The sequence below is a fragment of the Salmo trutta genome, chromosome 10, assembly GCF_901001165.1.
Source record: "Salmo trutta chromosome 10, fSalTru1.1, whole genome shotgun sequence".
Lineage (NCBI taxonomy): Eukaryota > Metazoa > Chordata > Actinopteri > Salmoniformes > Salmonidae > Salmo > Salmo trutta.
The window spans coordinates 4,982,604-5,004,217 of NC_042966.1; the positions used below are offsets into that span (position 1 = coordinate 4,982,604).

Genomic DNA, 21,614 nt, shown 5'->3' on the forward strand with positions numbered 1-21,614 from the left:
GTTCACTTCAGCTAGCGACTGGAACGAGCTGCAACAAACACTCAAACTGGACAGTTTTATCTCCATCTCTTCATTTAAAGACTCAATCCTGGACACTCTTACTGACAGTTGTGGTTGCTTTGCGTGATGTATTGTTGTCTCTACCTTCTTGCCCTTTGTGCTATTGTCTGTGCCCAATAAAGTTTGTACCATGTGTTGCTACCATGTTGTTGTTATGTTGTGTTGCTACCATACTGGGTTGTCATGTGTTGCTGCCTTGCTATGTTGTTGTCTTAGGTCTCTCTTTATGTTATGTAGTGTTGTCTCTCGCCGTGATGTGTGTTTTGTCCTATATATATATATATTTAAAAAAAATAAAAAATTATCCCAGCCTCAGTGCCCGCAGGAGGCCTTTTGCCTTTTGGTAGGCCGTCATTGTAAACAAGAATTTGTTCTTAACTGACTTGCCAGGTTAAATAAAGGTTACACATATAAAAAAGCTAGATCTTGGTGTGTGACAGAGAGATCTAGCTTATCATCACATTAATTTAAAATAATGATACGATGCCAAAAAAAGACTGCCCTTATGATAGTACAATTCATAAATCAATTGATTAATTCACTAAATGTAACAATTTTGTGACTTCTATCACCAGAAGCAGAACTGCATGTGTTTCATCTACAGTGCAATGATGATTGCCCTGACAGAATTAAAAGTGAAACACAATAAAAGAAAACGGAGTATAGTGGACAATATTCCAGTCCAAAATATTGACCTGACAATGGAAAAGTTTGTCACACGACCTTTGGTGACACTAGCCATATCTAGTCATACTGCAGCAGCTCTCTCCTCTCACGACCCGTCCGCTAGACCCATAATTCCCCGCGCCTGGACAAGATGGAAGAAAGCATCGGCCGCAAGACGACAATGTTTTGTCTATAACACCGCAAAGGAACGAACAAGAGAAGAAAATACCAACATTTATAGCCAGTCGCGGTCATGTGTAGGTAAATATTTATTGAAATGTACTTTTATTTCTGAGTACTTGTTGAAATGTGTCAAGTTATAAGCGGTGGAAATGTCAGACGCAAATCGCTTCAGCATGAGAGATACACTGAAAGTCGAGCATCATTGTTTCTCTGTTGCATGGGCCATAATGTGGGGTTTCAGTTGGAGCGGCGAGCTCGTTAGCTAACTGGTAAGCAGAAATTAGGCTCATAGCACCCGTACTATTTGCAGTATGTGATCTAAAGTTAACGTGCACCGCAGCCCTTGAGGAATGCTATAATTAGAGATGGGTATACTGAGTTAGCTAGTTAACACTATCTCGATAAATAGGCTTGAGCGCCGAAGATAACTATCAAGCTAACGTTTGTTAGTCCGATTTGATTTCACCAGCGTCGTCCCAGCCAAGGACAGCAAGCCAATCGTCTTTCATAAACGGGTAAATAAAACGTTCTGCTATTATACCGGCAACTAGCTAACGTTAGTGTTTGGGTTTTAATAAGACAAATATTTCCTTTGGACAAATTAGGTCGTGCGAGCGGTAACGTTGAATCCCTGGCTAATGTTTTGCCAGCATGAGACTAGCTAGCTACTAGCTACCTGAGTTTGATACAATGGTTTGAAATTGGGAATTAGCATTAGGATAACTAGTTTACTAACGCGTACCCATTATTGATTGAGCCGTCGCCTTTTGGCGTCTATTGTCATACTGTGAGTCGATTTGTTGTCATATGTCTTATTGCGTTTTGATAGTATTGCATTTGTGACAGAAGCGTGCATTGTATCAACAGTTGACCAGGACGGCTAACGATATTTGTAGCATGCTAGCTAGCTGCTGGCTATGCATCACAAAAGCCCATCCGCTTACCATAAAATGAAATGTCGCGTAGCCAAATGGTCGGCTAGACTAAACTAAATATTGTGCCTGAGCCATTCGAGGCATCTGGAATTGTCAGCCAGCTAGCAGTTTTACCCCAATGACGTTAGACAACATTCTGGCTAAATCCGTGGTAAAATATGGTTTGCTTTAGTCTAGTTTAGTGGACCCGTGTAATTTGATGTACAATTTTCAGCCGATGGTGAACTGGACAATAGAAAGAGTGTAAATTCACCCAAGGCTAAAAAATGGCAGGAGGTTGGCTGAGCTGGAACACTAGCCCGATCCCATAGCAAATTAACTGGAGTGACGTTTAGAATTACATTTCGCCAAAATGGCACTACAAAAAGTATTCCTTTTTTTATTTTACCACTACAATCTGTTCTTAGGACGAAACGGAAAAATAACAACTCGTGTAGAAAGGTAACATTCGCACCTTTAATGGTGCCAAGTGTGCCATGTCTGCATAACGATGAAATAGGAAACAAATGGCAACTTCTGACTTTCTGGTCTAGTGTTTGATGACAACGGAATACACTGCCCAGCCTTACATAATTAGAAAGCGGAGATTCTCATGATTTAAAATGGTGTCCAATTAAAAAAAAAAAAAAAATCGAAATATACACATTGTGAGATATTTGGCGAAATAGACAGACATGCCTATATTTCCCCCATAGGAAACAATGGGAATACTGCAGAGTTCCAACATTATTTTTGTTGTTTACATTTTAATTATAAAACAGTGTGAGCAGGTCTCATTGCCAACAATAGCAAAGCAGGCATTGTGATGTTGAACAATAAGCTGGGAATAGAACGTTCGGCAGGCGAGTTGGTGCCACGCTGCTCAATAGAACTAATAGGAGCTAGCAGGGTGAAAAATGCCCTAAAACAAGGTCTGTTTTTTTTCGTGATTACTTCAAAACTACGGCAACCAGCTGGGACATATGGTAATATTATGAAACTGGGCTCCAAGGCAGATGCAATGAACTAGTTTTTATCAGAAAAAAGTGTGTCCAGCCTACCAATGGTTCTTTATTCGTATACTCACTTTGGGCAGCAAATTCATGGTGTTCACATCCCCTGTAATAAAGTTGAAGTAATTGTCACTTAGTGTCATTTGAATGAGAATATACCATTGCAAATTTTACATTGCAGCACAGTTTTTTGTTTGGCTACAATCCAAGCTGTATATGATACAAAATTTGTCTTACACTGGCAAAATGGCACACCCTATTCCACATGGGCCTAATGTTATGGTGATGTCTAATTGGTAATAGGCGAGCACAAGGTGGTTTGAGACAGAGGTAACGTTATTTAGTATACACGTCCAACGAAATACTTATTTGCAGGTTCATTCTCAACACTGCAACAACAAGAAAATATAAGAATAAGAACAAAGTAAATGGCTCAGTACAATATAATAAACCTTTTAGCATAAGTATAATACAGGAAGGCTCAATTTAAAGTCCAATATTTACATGTGTTTTGGGGATTGTGTTTAGATTGCTAAAAACTGCACAATCATAATAAGCAGTTGGGCATTTCCATGTAAAAGGACCGATGAGCACCAACGTGAAGGTCATCGGAGCATGTCAAATGAAAGCTAAGGGTCAGTTTTTGAGAAGTTAAGGCACATTTTCCATCCGTAAAAAATTAGGACTACGCAAAGGCTTTGATTTTGGGTCAAAGAGATGGAAAATGAGTTTTAGAAAACATTTAGCAGAAAAAGTCTTAAAGGTATTAGAAATGCATCAAGCCATAATAATGTGGAATTTAAGACCCCTGCCAACTAATATCAACACAGGTTTCGTTTTGGAGAAATTGTCCTGCCTTCTGTAAGTTTAACTTCTATGGGCTAGGTGGGACGCCTGCGGGACACAGCCAGTGAAATATCAGGGCGGAAAATTCAAAAACAACAAAATGTCATATTTCAACTTTCTCAAACATACAACTATTTTACACCATTTTAAAGATGCGCTTCTCCTTAATGTAACCACATTGTTCGATTTCAAAAAGGCTTTACAGTGAAAGCAGAACATTAGATTATGTTAGGAGAGTACATAGACAAAAATAATCAGTCATATTCCTAGCAAGGAAATGTGTCAATAAAACCCAAAACACAGCTAAATGAAGCACTAACCTTTGACGATCTTCATCAGATGACACTCCTAGGACATTATGTTACACAATACATGTATGTTTTGTTCGATCAAGTTCATATTTATATCCAAAAACAGCATTTTACATTGGCGCGTGATGTTAAGAAAATGTATTCCTACCAAAACGTCCGGTGAATGTGCACATCAATTTACAAAAATACTCATCATAAACGTTGACAAAATATATAATTATTTAAAGAATTATAGATAGACTACTCCTGGATGCAACCGCTGTGTCAGACTTTAAAATAGCTTTACGGAGAAAGCACATTTTTCAATATTCTGAGTACATAGCTCAGCCATCACGGTGAGCTATTCAGACACCCGCCAAGTTCGGGGCAACCTAAACTCAGAATTAGTATTATAAATATTCTCTTACCTTTGCTGATCTTTGTCAGAATGCACTCCCAGGACTGTTACTTCCACAATAAATTTTGTTTTTGTTTGAAATAATCCATATTTATGTACAAATACCTCCGTTTTGTTTGTGCGTTCAGGTCACTATCCAAAGGGTGACGCGCGAGCGCGGAACGAGAGACAAAGTCAAAATGTTCCATTACCGTACTTAGAAGCATGTCAAAAGCGGTTTAAAATCAATCTTTATGGTATTTTTAACGTAAAATTGCGATAATATTCCAACCGGACAATAGCATATTCATTCAAGAAGAAAAAGGAGGGGGGTGCTCGCGGGACCGAGCATATCCAATCCCTTTGTTGCCAGGCAGACCACTCAGTAACTGAGCTCCTATTATCTGCCCAGTGACAGGAAAATGCTCAAACCACTTTCTGAAGGCTTTAGACAGCCAATGGAAGCCTTAGGAAGTGCAACGTCACCCCACAGACACTGGCGCTTCGATAGAGAATCAAAAGAAGAACTACAATTCTCAGACTTTTCACTTCCTGCTTGTAATCTTCTCAGGTTTTTGCCTGCAGTATGAGTTCTGTTATACTCAGACACCATTCAAACAGTTTTAGAAACTTCAGAGTGTTTTCTATCCAAATCTACTAATAATATGCATATTCTAGTTTCTGGGCCAGAGTAGTAACCTGTTTAAATTGGGTACGTTTTTCATCCGGCCGTGAAAATACTGCCCCCTAGCCCAGACAGGTTAACTTAAGAAACATTGCCTTGAAATTCCATTACAAAAAAACCCACATCTTGAAGATATTTTCTAATTTCTCTCACCTCGTGAGGGAGTAGTGCTTAATTTTTGAAGGAACAGGATCCGACACCTTTCAGTTTTGGACTGTTTCGTTCGGTAGGCCTACCGCTTCTGACATGAAAAATGTATTTCACTGTTTGCTTTTATTATAATTTTTAAATTGCAATCTTTTATTTTGATTTAAACTTTATTTAACTAGGCAAGTCAGTTTGAACAAATTCTTATTTACAATGATGGCCTACCAAAAGGCTGGGATTAAAAAAAAAAAAATATATATATATATATATATGACCAAACACACATCATGACAAGAGAGACCTAAGACGACAACATAGCATGGCAGCAACACATGACAAGAGAGACCTAAGACAACAACATAGCATGGCAGCAACACATGACAACATAGCATGGCAAGAGAGACCTAAGACAACATAGCATGGCACCAGCACATAGTAGCAGCACAAAACATGGTACACACTTTATTGGGCTCAGAAAACAGCACAAAGGGCAAGAAGGTAGAGACAACAATACATCACGCAAAGCAGCTGTCAGTGTCCATGATTGAGTCTTTAAATTAAGAGATTGAGATAAAACTGTCCAGTTTGAGTGTTTGTTGCAGCTTGTTCCAGTCGCTAGCTGCAGCGAACTGAAAAGAGCGACCACGGGATGTGTGTGCTTTGGGGACCTTTACCAGAATGTGACTGGCAGAACAAGTGTTGTATGTGGAGAATGAGGGCTGCAGTACATATCTCAGATGGGGGGGGGGGGGGGTGGGTGTGTGTGAGGCCTAAGAGGGTTTTATAAATAAGCATCAACCAGTGGGTCTTGCGACGGGTATACAGAGATGACCAGTTTAGAGTGCAGGGATGTGTCCTATAAGGAGCATTGGTGGCAAATCTGATGGCCGAATGGTAAAGAACATTTAGCCGCCTGAGAGCACCCTTACCTGCCGATCTATAAATTATGTCTCCGTAATCTAGCATGGGTAGGATGGTCATCTGAATCAGGGTTAGTTTGGCATAGAAATAGAAATTGGCCTATAACAGTTAGGATCAGCTTGATCTCCCCCTTTAAATAATGTTTGCACTGTGGCTGCCTTCCAAGCAATGGGAACCTCCCCAGAGAGGAGAGACAGGCTTAGTGGTGATAGGGGCAGCAACCTTAAAGAAGAAAGGGTCTAAACCGTCTGACCCAGATGGTCTTTTGGGTCAAGTTTAAGGAGCTAATTGAGCACATTGGACTCATTGACCACCTGCAGGGCGAAACTTTGTAGTGGGGCAGGGGAAAAGATGGAGGAGCATCGGGGACAGTCACATTAGAAGGGGTGGGAGATGAGGAAATGTTGGACGGGCAAGGAGGCATGGCAGAGTCAAATAGGGATCTTTACTTAATAAAGTGGTGATTTAAAGAGCTTAGCCATGTGCTCTTTGTCAGTAACAACCACATCATCAACATTAAGGGACATGGGCAGCTGTGAGGAGGGTTTATTCTCCAGGTCTTTAACCGTTTTCCAGAACTTTTTGGGGTTAGACCCACAGAGAGAACAGCTCCTTAGTAAGTAGTAACTTGGCCTTCCGGATAGCCTGAATGCACTTATTTCTCATTTGCCTGAACAAGAGATAGTCAGCCTGAGCATGCGTGTGCTGGGTGATTTGCCAAATGGAATTCTTGAGGTGGAGTAACTCTGCCAGATCAGTCAAACCCAGGGGATGAACCTGTATTTTAATTTTCTTTATAGGTGTGTATTTGTTACCGATACCACTGAAAATATCAAAAAAGAAGCTCCAAGCTTCTTCGACAGAGGGAATCAAGTGGTGCAGCGGTCTAAGGCACTGCATCTCAGTGCAAGAGGCGGCACTACAGTCCCTGGTTCGAATCCAGGCTGTATCACATCTGGCCATGATTGGGAGACCATAGGGCGGCGCACAATTGGCCCAGTGTCGTCCATGTTTGGCCGGAGTAGGCCGTCATTGAATATAAGAATTTGTTCTTAACTGACTTGCCTGGTTAAATAAAATAAATAAAATCAAGCTGATTCTATACAAATGTACAGAAGTCAGGTCATGAAGGAAGGCTTGCTTGTGTTAATTCAAGTAGACTCTTATGTAATTTTCCTGCCCCCTAAAAAAAATGTAACTTGAAAATGTGCCTGATTATTATCAAATAACATTTTTTGTCACATACACATATTTAGAGGATGTTATTGCGGGTGTAGCGAAGTGCTTGTGTTCCTTGCCCCAACCGTGCAGTGGTATCTAACAATGCACACATATCTAAAATAATGGAGTAAAGAAATATATAAATATTAGAATGAGCAGTGTCATTGAATAAAATACAGTAGAATAGAATACAGTATGTACATATGAAGTGAGTAAAGCAGTATGTAAACATTTAAAGTGACTAGTGTTCCATTATTTAAGTGACATGTGATTCCATGTCTATGTATATTATAGGGCAGCAGCCTCTAAGGTGCAGGGTTGAGTAACCGGGTGGTAGCTGGCTAGTGATGGCTGTTAATTTGTGTTGGGCTGGGCTGGGTTTAGCCCATGGTTTGGGTGTAGCTTAAAAGCAGTGGTGGAAAAAGTACCCAATTTTCATACTTGAGTAAAAGTAAAGATGCTTTAAAAGAAAATAACTGAAGTGAAAGTCACCCAGTAAAATACAACTTGAGTAAAAGTCTAAAAGTATTTGGTTCATACTTAAGTACCAAAAGTAAAGGTCATTGGTAAAATAATTAAGTGTCAAAATTAGGATTGCACATTTTGGGGAATATTTAGAGGTGGAAACTTTCCATGGGAGTTAACGGGAATATATGCAAACTAATATTACTAGCATTTAAATGTAGATGTTTTTTTGCATGAAATATATTTACCATATCACATGGAGACAGAATCATAAACATTTTACCCTATCATAAGCAGACATAATTGCAAATGATTAAATCCTTCCAATAGAAAAAATAAAAACATGTTACGGATTAAACTTTAATTAAACGAGTTGACTCTTCACATGGGATGATTTCACTGAACAACAAAAGGGTTTATTGAATGAACCCCAATGATCCATCGTATCTCCCTAAAGGGATGGTCTAGAAACTAAAGCTTTGGTTGTCTTCCTCTCGGGCTTCCATGTCTTCTCCCTGGACCTCCTCAATGTCCACCTCTTGAACATCGGATTCTGAGGCATCATCTTCAGTCACTTTCCGACCTTGTTGAGGATGACTCGTTGTTAGGCTCAAAAAGCCTCAAATTTGTCCGGATGGTCACCAATTTTTCAACCCTTGTATTGGTCAGCCTGTGCGTGCTTTGGTGTGTGTGTTCCCAAACAAGGACCAGTTGCGCTCTGAGGCGGCTGATGTTGGTGGGATTTGGAGGATGATGGAGGCAACAGGAGAAAGAGCCTCACATCCACAAAGTCCCTTCCACCAGGTGGCTGATGAGATGTTGGCACAACTGCCAAATTGCATCTCCATCCCAAAGCCCTTGCTTGGAAGTGTACTTCACCAGACTGCCCAGAACCTTGCCCTCATCCAGGCCAAGGTGGCGAGACACGGTAGTGATGACACCATAGGCCTTGTTGATCTCTGCACCAGACAGGATGCTCTTGCCAGCGTACTTGGGGTCCAACATGAACGCTGCGGCGTGTATGGGCTTCACGCTTTTTGATGTATTTCAGCACTGTATTTTCCTCTGCTTGGAGCAAAAGTGAAGTGGGCAGGGCAGTTCAGATTTCTTCTCTTACGTCTGCAAGCAGAGTCTGAACATCAGACAGGATGGCATTGTCTCCCTCAATACGTGCAATGGCTACTGCTATAGGTTTCAGGCTGCATACCTTTCGCTCCCAAAATACATCATCCAGGAGGATCCTCTTGATGGGGCTGTCCATATCGGCAGACTGTGATATGGCCATTTCTTGGAGAGACTCCTGCCCCTCCAGGAGACTGTCAAACATGATGACAACACCACCCCAACGGGTGTTGCTGGGCAGCTTCAATGTGGTGCTCTTATTCTTCTCTCTTTGCTTGGTGAGGTAGATTGCTGCTATAACATGATGACCCTTCACATACCTAACCAATTCCTTGGCTCTCTTGTAGAGTGTATGCATTGTTTTCAGTGCCATGATATCCTTGAGGAGCAGATTCAATGCATAAGAAGCACAGCCAATGGGTGTGATGTGAGGGTAGGACTCCTCCACTTTAAACCAAGCAGACTGCCTTCAAATCATCTGCAATGTAGAGACCGGTGTGTCTGTTGTCCCTTGTCTGTGCTCTTGTAGAATACTGGTTAAGGGGTGGAGATGATGTAGTTTCTCTGACTACGTTCCTCCATTGAGTCAAAAAAACTTCTGATTCCAGGAAGACCATGAGCTGTTGCTATCGATGAGGTGTCTCATTCCACATTTTCACCTTGAGTAGAAGTAGAGGGACTTTTGTCAGAGGTTGCTTGGTGTGAGAGCTGAGGGAACTTAATGCACTTGGCCAGATGATTCTGTGTGTTTGTTGCATTCTTCACATATGATTTGGCACAGTATTTGCACATGTACACAGGTTTTCCTTCTACATTAGCTGCAGTAACATGTCTCCACACAAGAGTGCCTGTGGCATTTTCCTGTAAAGATTATAAAAAAATGAGTAAAAAACCCCAAATACAATTCCATGTACAGATAAATAGTTAAGCAGTTAGATTAAACAAGTCCTTTGTAAGATACATGTTTTAAAATGAAACATGTATGGAAACAGGTGAATTAACACTTAAAGCCTGTAAATGCTTAACATTATTCCTTTTTTTTTGGTACTTCTGTAATTGAACTGTGGTAGCAAAAACTAACTAGCAGAAATAAACAAGTTATAAATGATTTAAAACACACTTTGCTGTAGGCTACTATTTACTAGTTAACAACAAATCATATATGTCATATAAAATATATTCACCTCACCCAGTAATGTAATCATAACTTACCAGAAAGCATGTAGTCCTTGGCTCAGACAGTGTGGGCTCAATAGCATCTCATTAGTGTGCAAGATCTGGAAGAATGCACTGTGCATGCAGAGGATTGCAGTTCCATTGAATTGGGGATAGTTTAACCAAAATATGCCACAAGACCTAGAATTGCCTTGTGTATCACACAAAAAAGCTTCACTGTTATAAGCTAACTTTTTTGGGGATAATTTTAAGCAAAATTCCCGGGTTTAACTTCGCATGAAAAAGTTCCGGAAGTTTCCGACCCTTTGCTACCCTAGTCAAAATAAAAGTAGAAATACATTTCAAATTCCTTATATTAAGTAAACCAGACAGCTTTTTATTTACTGTTAGCCAGGGGTAATTTACAAACTAAGCATTTGTGTTAGTGAGTCTGCCAGATCAGAGGCAGTAGGGATGACCAGGGATGTTAAGTGTGTAAATTAGACAGTTTTCCTGTCCTGCTAATAAGCTTTCAAAATGTAACAGGTACTTTTGGGTGTAAGGGAAAATGTATGGAGTAAAAAGTATAACATTTTTCTTTCGGCATATAGTGAAGTAAAAATTATCAAATATAAATAGTAAGTACAGCTACACAAACTACTTAAGTAGTACGTTCAAGTATTTTTACTTAAGTACTTCACACTGCTTATATAGACCAACGCGTGGCCATTGCTTTGGTGAGAGAGAAGCATGCCTGTATCTCTCACAGAACTAGAATGAGATTAACTTTCTATGTTCTCTCTGCCCTGATAGAGGTGGACCTGCAACTCATCTCCAGCGTTACACTGCATAATTTATTTCCATATAGGATCAAAGCCGAGGGAAGGGTGCTGGAGGTGCTGCAGCACCCCTGATAAATTGAAATACATTTTTCCAAGTTATAGAATTACTGCTGTCTGTTCAGAAACAAATCTGAACACTACACCAGGTGTAGGCCTATAATTCAGCCAAAGAGGATCAATAGCTTTAAAAAAAAATAGCCTACCTGTGGATTGTGTGTAGCCAAATCATAAGGCGTGCCTACAGTCGTGAACACGAGGCAAATATGTCAGAGAACAGCATGCATCCAAAAGGGTCCTTTCGCAATATTTGAAATGGAATTGCGGGATAACCTAAATGGAAAGCAAATGGATCCTGTTGAATGGAGGACTAATCTGTCAGTGGCCAACAGCATACCACCCTGCATTCCACTGCTGGTTTGCCTCTGAAGCTAAGCAGGGTTGATCCTGGATGGGAGACCAGATGCTGCTTGAAGTGGTGTTGGAGGGCCAGTAGGAGGCACTATTTCTTTTGGTAAAAAAACATGTATCCTAATGGCCCAGGGCAGAGTTTGGTGACATTGCCCTGTGTAAGGTGTCGTCTTTCGTATGGGACGTTAAATGGCTGTCCTGGTCACTAAAGATCCCATTACTCTTATTGTAAGAGTTGGGGTATGAACCCCGGTGTCCTGGCTAAACTCCAGATGTTGCCATCATGGCCACCTAATCATCCCCAGCTTCCAATTTGGCTCATTCATCCCCCTCCTCTCCCCTGTAACTATTCCCCAGGTAATTTCTGTAAATGAGTGTTCTGTGAACTTACCTGGTTAAATAAGGGTGAAAAATCAACAAGCCTATTGAGCGAACAGAGTTGTTTTACTTTAGAATAGTTTTTGGCACGAGCGCATCGGCCGTCACCGGTCTGCTCATGTCAGTGAAGCTGGAAAGCTTTTTTTTAGGGCTATAATTTCCTCCTCATATTGTACAATGTGTGTTACCTCACACTTAGGCCAAGGCTATTGATGGATTCAAGACAAGGTCATTTTTATTGATCTCAGATTTTCAGTTTGTCAAAGTAGCCTGTCATTTTGATCATTTGTGAGTTATTGAAAAGGTTTCTGACATTCTCCGGTCATCTAAAACTATGTAGAATTGCATGAAATCCATTTATTAAAGGCAAAATAAATTCCGCTCCCCCATGTGTGCAACTTCTACAAGCGCCTCTACTGCTCTATTCAAAAGTGATGATAATTCATGCAAGCTTTACTTTTTTTTATAAACGCATAAAATAACGCATTCCACTACCTCGGAGCCCCCGGGTCATCCCCTCTCGGGCTCACTTTTTGTTCCAGCACCTCCCAATTTACAAATTAAGCACTGCAAAGGAGGACAATGAAAGTTCAGAAGTAACAAGTAGACCTATCCATTAGATAGTGTTTTTCCTGATATCAGTCTTGTTTATAATTATTTAGTGATTAAAGCTGGAAATTCTCTGAAATAAATCTGCAATGGGGAAATCGTAGTCACAGTCCACTGTTGGGTTCACAAGTTTGGACAGTACAGTAGAGTGCAGGGTTAGGCGACGTCAACCGCTGTCCTATCATGATTATGTACTCTAAACTGTGATATATACAATGGTATTGGCCAAGCGTGAAATCGCATGCTACAACTGGACGAAACATGATGAAACAATGTTGTTGAAAGCCTGGGTGCAGGTCTAATCTTTGCTTATATTCATTTCTGGTGGAGATTCATGATGGAACAGGTGTGTCTGTCTTGCGCACATGATGGCACAAAGTGACACTCAACTGATGAGGAACGGGCAGGCTGTGAGTTAGGTTATAAATCATGGGAGAGGATGGTAAATCCTCTCTTAATAGGCTTTTGTTTGTTACATCTCGCATAAAGCTGGGATTGAGAGTAGCCTATAGCCTTTCATTCTTGTTCTTTTAGAAAACAGCAGCTTTAGGACAACCGTACCTTCGTAGGCTATTAGAACATTTGGGAAATGGGCTACCGTTCAAAACTTTAATTTGTCTTAAAGCGTTTATGATAGGCCTAGTAGGAGGTTCGGTTATTGGCCACAGCTGCTTGTTCCATTTTTGGTGGAGTCAAGAAGTTAAGCTTTGCCGTAGCTTACTGAAGTAGGGCGGCAGGTAGCCTAGTGGTTAGAGCGTTGGGCCAGTAACTGAAAGGTTGCTAGATTGAATCCCCGAGCTGACAATGTAAAAATCTGTCGTTCTGCCCCTGAACAAGACAGTTAACTCACTGTTCCTAGTCCGTCATTGTTAATAAGAATTTGTTCTTAACGGACTTGCCTAGTTAAATAATATATATATTTTTTAAAGTATTTTTTTCAATCTTTGTTGACCCGATGATATATTTAGCATGGCTAATAATGGCCTTGATTTCACTCCGCTGCTGTGATAACCTTACGTGACATGATTAACATATGTCGCTCCCCTTGCACTTTGCACGATAGCAGTGGGCTAGGCAATTTAGTCTAAATGTGTCCCTCTTTAAGTATTTGCCATTTAGTCAGTGGTTAATAACCTAATCATGGCAATTTTTATTTAGCCATAGCTGCCAGGCAGTTGGAAATGTGGGCTATGTTACATGGAACATTAGCCAATTATATTTGCTTCAAATTGCTTAAACAAGAATCAAACATTTCAAGGTAAAGTCTACACACGTTGTATTCGGCCCTTGTGTCGAATACGATTTGATTTGAGAAGCAGGGTGTTAAAAGGTACCACAACACACAGGTTTTGCTTGATAACCTTAACCCAGCCACTATTTCATAGCCTCACTCCATAGAAATAAGAATTACTCAAGCATCGTGTTCCAGATAGGCGAAGCCCAATGAATTCAATCAAGTAATTAATGGATGACTGTAAGCACACTGACTATATTGACCTGGGGCCAGTCTAGCCCTATGGTCAGGGTTAAACCAATACCTTACAACAAGATTGCAGGCTTGCAGCCTATATCCTCCTCAGTATAACTGCCCTGTTTTGTTCGATTCTTTCTCTCCTGCAAATAGCCGCAGGAGAAAACAACTTGTCTAATAAACGTAGCAAAAAAAGAAACCTCCTCTCACTGTCAACTGCGTTTATTTTCAGCCAACTTAACGTGTACATTTTTGTAGAATAATAGTGAAGAGATCAGAACTATGAAGTAACACTTATGGGATCATGTACTAACCAAAGAAATGTTAAACAAATAGAATGCCAAGAGTGTGCAAAGCTGTCAACAAGGCAAAGGGTGGTTACTTGAAGAACCTCAAATATAAAATATATTGATTTAACACTTTTTTTGGTTACTACAAGAGTCTGTGTTATTTCATAGTTTTGATATCTTCACTATTATTCTGCAATGTAGAAAATAGTACAAATAAAGAAAAACCCTTGAATCAGTAGGTGTGTCCAAACTTTTCACTGGTACTGTATTATCTCACTCAAGATGTTTCCATAACGTGGATCTATACATAGCCTGATACAGCTGAAGTGGGAAGTTTACATACATCTTAGCCAAATGCATTTAAACCCAGTTTTTCACAATTCCTGACATGTAATGCCAGTAAAAATTCCCTATCTTAGGTTGGTTAGGATCACCACTTTATTTTAAGAATGTGAAATGTCAGAATAATAGTAGAGAATGATTTATTTCAGCTTTTATTTCTTAAATCACCTTCCCAGTGGGTTAGAAGTTTACATACACACAATTAGTATTTGGTAGCATTGCCTTTACATTGTTTAACTTGGGTCAAATGTTTTGGGTAGCCTTCCACAAGCTTCCCACAATAAGTTGGGTGAATTTTTGCCCATTCCTCCTGACAGAGCTGGTGTAACTGAGTCAGGTTCGTAGGCCTCCTTGCTCGCACACGCTTTTTCAGTCTGCCCACACATTTTCTACAGGATTGAGTTCAGGGCTTTGTGATGGCCACATCAATACCTTGACTTTGTTGTCTTTAAGCCATTTTGCACCAACTTTGGAAGTATGCCCATTTGCGACCAAGCTTTAACTTCCTGACTGATGTATTGAGATGTTGCTTCAATATATACACAATTTTCTTCCTCATGATGCCATCTATTTTGTGAAGTACACCAGTCCCTCATGCAGCAAAGCACCCCCACAACATGATGCTGCCACACCCGTGCTTCACGGTTGGGATGGTGTTCATTGGCTTGCAAGCCTCCCCCTTTTTACTGCAAACAGCTATTATGGCCAAACAGTTCTATTTTTGTTTCATCAGACCAGAGGACATTTCTCCAAAAAGTACAGTCTTTGCCCCCATGTGCAGTTGCAAACCGTAGTCTGGCTTTTTTATGGTCGTTTTGGAGCAGTGGCTTCTTCCTTGCTGAGCGGCCTTTCAGGTTATGTCGATATAGGACTCGTTTTGTTGTGGACGTGAATATATTTGTACCGGTTTCCTCCATTATTTTCACAAGGTCCTTTGCTGCTGTTCTGGGATGGATTTGCACTTTCCCACCAAAGTACGTTCATCTGTAGGAGACAGAACGCGTCTCCTTCCTGAGTGGTATGACGGCTGCGTGGTCCCATGGTGTTTATTCTTACGTACTATTGTTTGTAGAGATGAACGTGGTACCTTCAGGCGTTTGGAAATTGCTCCCAAGGTCCCGTGTGGCTCAGTTGGTAGAGCATGGTGTTTGCAACGCCAGGGTTGTGGGTTCGATTCCCACGGGGGACCAGTACGGAGATGAAATGTATGCATTCACTACTGTAAATCGCTCTGGATAAGAGCGTCTGCTAAATTACTAAAATGTAAAATGTAATGAACCAGACTTGTGGAGGTCTACAATTGTTTTTGAGGTCTTGGCTGATTTTCTTTACATTTTCCCATGATGTCAAGCAAAGAGGCACTGAGTTTGAAGGTAGGCCTTGAAATACATCGACAGGTACACCTCCAATTGACTCAAATGATGTCAATTAGCCTAACGGAATCTTCAAAAGCCATGACATCATTTTCTGGAATTTTCCAAGCTGTTTAAAGGCACAGTCAACTTAATGTATGTAAACTTCTGACCCACTGGAATTGTGATGCAGTGAATTATATTACAAGTCCCGTGTGGCTCAGTTGGTAGAGCATGGTGTTTACAACGCCAGGGTTGTGGGTTCGATTCCCACGGGGGACCAATACGGAGTGAGAAAAAATTATGAAATGTATGCATTCACTACTGTAAGTCGCTCTGGATAAGAACGTCTGCTAAATGACTAAAATGTAAATGTATAAGTGAAATAATCTGTCTGAAAACAATTGTTGGAAAAATTACTTGTCATGCACAAAGTAGATGTCCAAACCGACTTGCCAAAACTATAGTTTGTTAATAACCTGTTGGGGCTAGGGGGCAGTATTTTCACGGCCGGATAAAAAACGTACCCGATTTAAACTGGTTACTACTCTTTTCCAGAAACGAGAATATGCATATAATTAGTATATTTGGATAGAAAACACTCCAAACTTTCTAAAACTGTTTGAATGGTCTCTGTGAGTATAACAGAACTCATATGGCAGCCAAAAACCTGAGAAGATTACAAGCAGGAAGTGGCCTGTCTGACAATTTGTGGTCCAACTGTTGCATCTCTATCGAAAATACAGTATCTTTGGGGTTACGTGACACGTTCTAAGGCTTCCATTGGCTCTCTGAAGGCGCCAGAAAGTGGATTGGGGCGTCTGCTGTCTCTGGGCAAGGTTCAGGAGCTCTGTTTGTGAGTGGTCAGCCTAGTGGCTCAGAGACAGGAGATGCGCGGTCACGAGACTACTCCATTTTTCTTCTTCACCTGTTTGAATGAATACAAGGTTGTCCGGTTGGAATATTATCGCTATTTTACGAGAGAAATCGCATAAAAATTTAGACATTTTTTTGTCACGAAATGCGTCCATGCTTCACTGTTAGGATAGTTACCTGAATGCACGAACAAAACGGAGCTATTTGAATATGATTATTTGGAACCAAAACAACATTTGTTGTTGAAGTAGAAGTCCTGGGAGTGCATTCTGACGAAGAACAGCAAAGGTAATCCAATTTTTGTTTACTGAGCCTCGACGTTGGTGAGTGTCTGAATAGCTAGCCGTGATGGCCAAGCTATGTACTCAGAATATTGCAAAATGTGCTTTTGCCGAAAAGCTATTTTAAAATCTGACACCGCGATTGCATAAAGGTGTTCTGTATCTATAATTCTTAAAATGATTTATGTATTTTGTGAACGTTTATGCTGAGTAATTTAGTAAATTCACCGGAAGTTTTCGGTGGGTATGCTAGTTTTGAACATCACATGCTAATGTAAAAAGCTGTTTTTTGATATAAATTTGAACTTGATTGAACAAAACATGCATGTATTGTATAACATAATGTCCTAGGAGTGTCATCTGATGAAGATCATCAAAGGTTAGTGCTGCATTTAGCTGTGGTTTTGGTTTTTGTGACATATGCTTGCTTTGAAATGGCTGTGTGATTATTTTTGGCAGGGTACCCTCCTGACATAATCTAATGTTTTGCTTTCGCTGTAAAGCCTTTTTGAAATCGGATAATGTGGTTGGATTAACGAGAGTCTTATCTTTCAAATGGTGTAAAATAGTCATATGTTTGAGAAATCGAAGCATATTTAAGATTTTTGTATTTCGCGCCACGGTATACCACTGGCTGTTGAATAGAGTGGGATGCTCACGTCCCACGTTTCCCATAGAAGTTAACAAGACATTTGTGGAGTGGTTGAAAAACAAGTTTTAATGACTCCAATCTAAGTGTATGTAAACTTCCGACTTCAACTGTATCCTTTCTTCCCTTCTCTTTAAGGACACCCCTCCCTGGCCCCATCTAGTGTTTCCCCTCCTGCACTTGCCATGAGTATTGTCCAAGACAAGCTAGGCAACGAGTTTCTGCAAAGCAACGGGGGCATGGACCCCAACTTCACCTCGGGTATGCTCATGTTTAGCCACCTGCCGCCCGTCACCAGCTTCACCCGCCTGACTTCGCAGTCAGTCATGGGGGGCAACCAACCCCAGGAGATTATCCTAAAAAAGGAACGTGACTCTCCTCCCCACGCCGGCAGCTTCCTCCATGGCATGGGCATCAAGCAGGAGCGGATGAGCGAGCTGGACTATCGTGTACCCCTCTATAGTGGAGGAGGACTGGGTGGCAGCTGTGGAGGAGGAGGGGGCATGCGGAAGGGCAATGAGATGCTGGAGATGCAGTTTGGTGGAGGCCACCACCACAACCATCAGAACATGCTCCTGCATGACCTCAGCAACGGCCGAATTGGAGAGCTGGTGAGAGCCACGTTTGTTGTGGGTGTTGTAGTTTGTTGCTGAAGAGGGGCATCACTCAATAAATATAGTTTGTTGATTGGTTACGTATGCTTTTTAACATTTTCCACTTTGGTACTCCGAAGGTTTTTTCTGTATCAAAAAGGAGTTTAGGTGGTGGGTGTGGCAATGGGCACTGTCAGCGCGGCTGAATTTCTAACAACATTTTAGAGGCTCCCATCTTGGTGCTCTATTTTATGTATATTTGTTACATTACAGCCTTTTTTTCACCTCATTCTACACACAATACCCCATAATGACAAAGCGAAAACAGGTTTTTAGAAATGTTAGCAAATTTATCAAATAAACTGCCATGTTACATTTACACAAGTATTCAGACCCTTTGCTATGGGACTCGAAATTGAGCTCAGGTACGTCCTGTTTCCATTGATCATCCTTGAGGTGTTTCTACAACTTGATTGGAGTCCACCTGTTGTAAATGTAATTGATTGGACATGATTTGTAAAGGCACACACCTGTCTACATAAGGTCCCACAGTTGACAGTGCATATCAGAGCAAAAACCAAGCCATGAGGTTGAAGGAATTGTCCGTAGAGCTCCAAGACAGGATTGTGTCGAAGCACAGGTCTGGGGGAAGAGTACCAAAACATTTCTGCAGCATGGAAGGTCCTCAAGAACACAGCATCCATTCTTAAATGGAAAAAGTTTGGAACCACCAAGACTCCTCCTAGAGCTGGACCCCTGGCCAAACTGAGCAATCGGGGGAGAAGAGCTTTGGTCAGGGAGGTGACCAAGAAACCTACAGACCTCCAGAGTTCCTCTGTGGAGATGGGAGAACCTTCTAGAAGGACAACCATCTCTGCAGCCTCATGTCTGGAGGAAACCTTGCACCATCGCTATCATCCCTATTGTGAAGCAACGGTGGTGGCAGCATCATGCTTTGGTGGTGTTTTTCAGCGGCAGGGACTGGGAGACTAGTCAGGATTAAGGGAAAGATGAACGGAGGTGTTGCCAGAGAATTTAATGTTCATTTCTCTACCATAAGCCGCCTCAAATGTCATTTTAGAGAATTTGGCAGTACCTCCAATCGGCCTCTCATCCGCTGACCATGTGTAACCACGCCAGACCAGGACCTCTACTTCCGGGCTTCTTCGCTTATGGGATCGTTTGAGACCAGCCACCCAGACAGCTGATGAAACTGAGGAGTATTTCTGTCTAGAATAAAGTGTTTTTTCGGGCTAAAACTGATTTTTTTTTTTTTTTTTTTACAGCCCGCCCATGTCAGAAAAATCCCTGATTCCCTCTCTAAAGATAGAAATCGGTTATCAGTATAGGACCGATGGCTCCTTTTGAGAATATTCACACTGTGTATGGTATCTGTCTACATGGCCAACCTTGTCCTCAGGTGTCTGGAAGACCAGTGAAAGGGACAAAAGAGTCGTCGGGAAGAAGACTGAAGAGCGACGGGGAAGGGAAAGCCAGAAGAAAACGTGGAGAACACAAGGTAGAACCCAACGCATCTCTAACGTTCACATCAATTTGCATTTGAGTCAAATCTACCAGAATGTCGCACAACAGTTCACTTTTGCGGTAGTCATGTCAACCCCCTCACACAACACGTTTTTTTATACTTCGACGTACCAGCACAAACGCGTTATTCTGACCTTTCATTCTGTCGGTCACCTGCACAGATGTTGGACGGCGAAGGGGGCGGCCTGTCTCCCAACTCCAAACCACACATCTGCGAGCACTGCAACGCCGGCTTTCGCAGCTCCTACCACCTCCGCAGACACGTACTCATTCACACAGGTGAGTGGCTTTCATTGATTTATGCATGAGAATTCTTTGTTCATTTGGTGTGTTTGTTTTAGCTCGACTGTGGCACCGGGTGGGTGAAGTGTGTACTTTTTAGATCAATCTATTGGTCCTAAACTGAAATCCTCACCCACCCAAGAAGGTGAACTAAAATGATTTGTGTAGCATGGATGTGATAATTTGTGTGATGCAATGAATATTCTCTAAATGCTGAGGTAATGTAAATGACTCACATTTCTTGCAGGAGTTCTGACTCATTGACGCAAAGGGAAGTTCTGTTATTTTTTTGTCTTTAAAGTGAATGTTCAGCCAAATTACAAATTTATATAGAACTGTCCTTACCTTGAAAGTGATCTATGGACAAGGAGAGACTGCAATTCACGCTGTAGTTTCGGTAAACAAGACACCAAACCGTGGATTGCTGTTTTTGTCCTATGACTGCTTTCAAGGTAAGGAAACAAATCTAAATGTGTCATTTGGGGGAACCATCCCTTTAGGATTTCACTCTTAACATTTTCTTCTGCAGTGTTACTCCAAATTATCCAATTTAATCAACTGACACTCCCCACCCTTCTTGAGTAAAGCCAACCTCTGCTTTCCCTCACTGATAGTCAATTAATGTGGAGAGTGGGTGATTGTATTTCTGATCGCACAGGTGAGAGGCCTTTCCGGTGCAGTCAGTGTAACATGAGCTTTATCCAGAAGTATCTGCTGCAGCGGCATGAGAAGATCCACAGCGGTGAGTTTTGCCAATAACCTATGACAGTCAAAGCTGTGGTCAATTCCATTTAAATTCAGGAACTAATCTCAAATTCAGAGGCAAAATTGGAATTTCAGTTTACTTCCCAAATTGAAATGAAATTGAACCCAGTGTGCAATTTAAAACGTTTCAGCTGAGCATTTCATGCTTTTAGAGGTCGTTTAGATTATTAAAAAATAATCATGGGTTTTCTATTTTTAAACATGAAATGCTCTGTGCGTTGTGGATTGAATGCTGTAACAATACAGAATCAAGCAATTAATATAAGTCCCATGATGGTAGTGACTGCCCCATTGTTGCTTATCACTTACAGTACCAGTCAAAAGTTTGGACACCTACTCGTTCAAGAGTTTTTCTTTATTTTTACTATTTTCTACATTGTAGAATAATAGTGAAGACATCAAAACTATGAAATAACACACATGGAATCATGTAGTAACCAAAAAATTTGTATTTTTCAAAGTAGCCACCTTTTGCCTTGACAGCTTTGCAAACTCTTGGCATTCTCTCAACCAGCTTCATGAGGTAGTCACCTGGAATGCGTTTCAATTAACAGGTGTGCCTTATGTTAATTAGTGGAATTTTTTTCCTTAATGTGTTTGAGCCAGTCAATTGTGTAGGGTGGTATACAGAAGATGGCCCTATTCGGTAATAGACCAAGTCCATATTATGGCAAGAACAGCTCAAATAAACAAAGAGAAATGACAGTGCATTACTTTAAGACATGAAGGTCAGTCAATCTGTAAAATGTCAAGAACTTTGAAAGTTTCTTCAAGTGCAGTCGCAAAAACGATCAAACGCTATGATGAGACTGGCTCTCATGAGGACCGCCACAGGAAAGGAAGACC

The 21,614-nt window shown here is 41.1% G+C and overlaps 1 protein-coding gene across 3 annotated transcripts in view; it reads left to right on the forward strand.

Moving 5' to 3' along the window:
* The first annotated feature begins 780 nt into the window (after positions 1–780).
* The window catches only part of LOC115200989 (zinc finger protein 281), a 37,671-nt gene continuing 16,837 nt past the window's right edge, over positions 781–21,614 (forward strand). Inside the window, exons 1-5 of one of the 3 annotated variants that reach the window (XM_029764164.1) lie at positions 781–987; positions 17,722–18,194; positions 19,597–19,695; positions 19,883–20,000; positions 20,653–20,745. In XM_029764164.1, the coding sequence (XP_029620024.1) occupies positions 17,769–18,194; positions 19,597–19,695; positions 19,883–20,000; positions 20,653–20,745 (736 nt within the window). In that variant the 5' untranslated portion in view covers positions 781–987; positions 17,722–17,768. The remainder of the gene's footprint in view (positions 988–17,721; positions 18,195–19,596; positions 19,696–19,882; positions 20,001–20,652; positions 20,746–21,614) is intronic. The other 2 variants (XM_029764166.1, XM_029764167.1) reach the window with 2 other exon arrangements.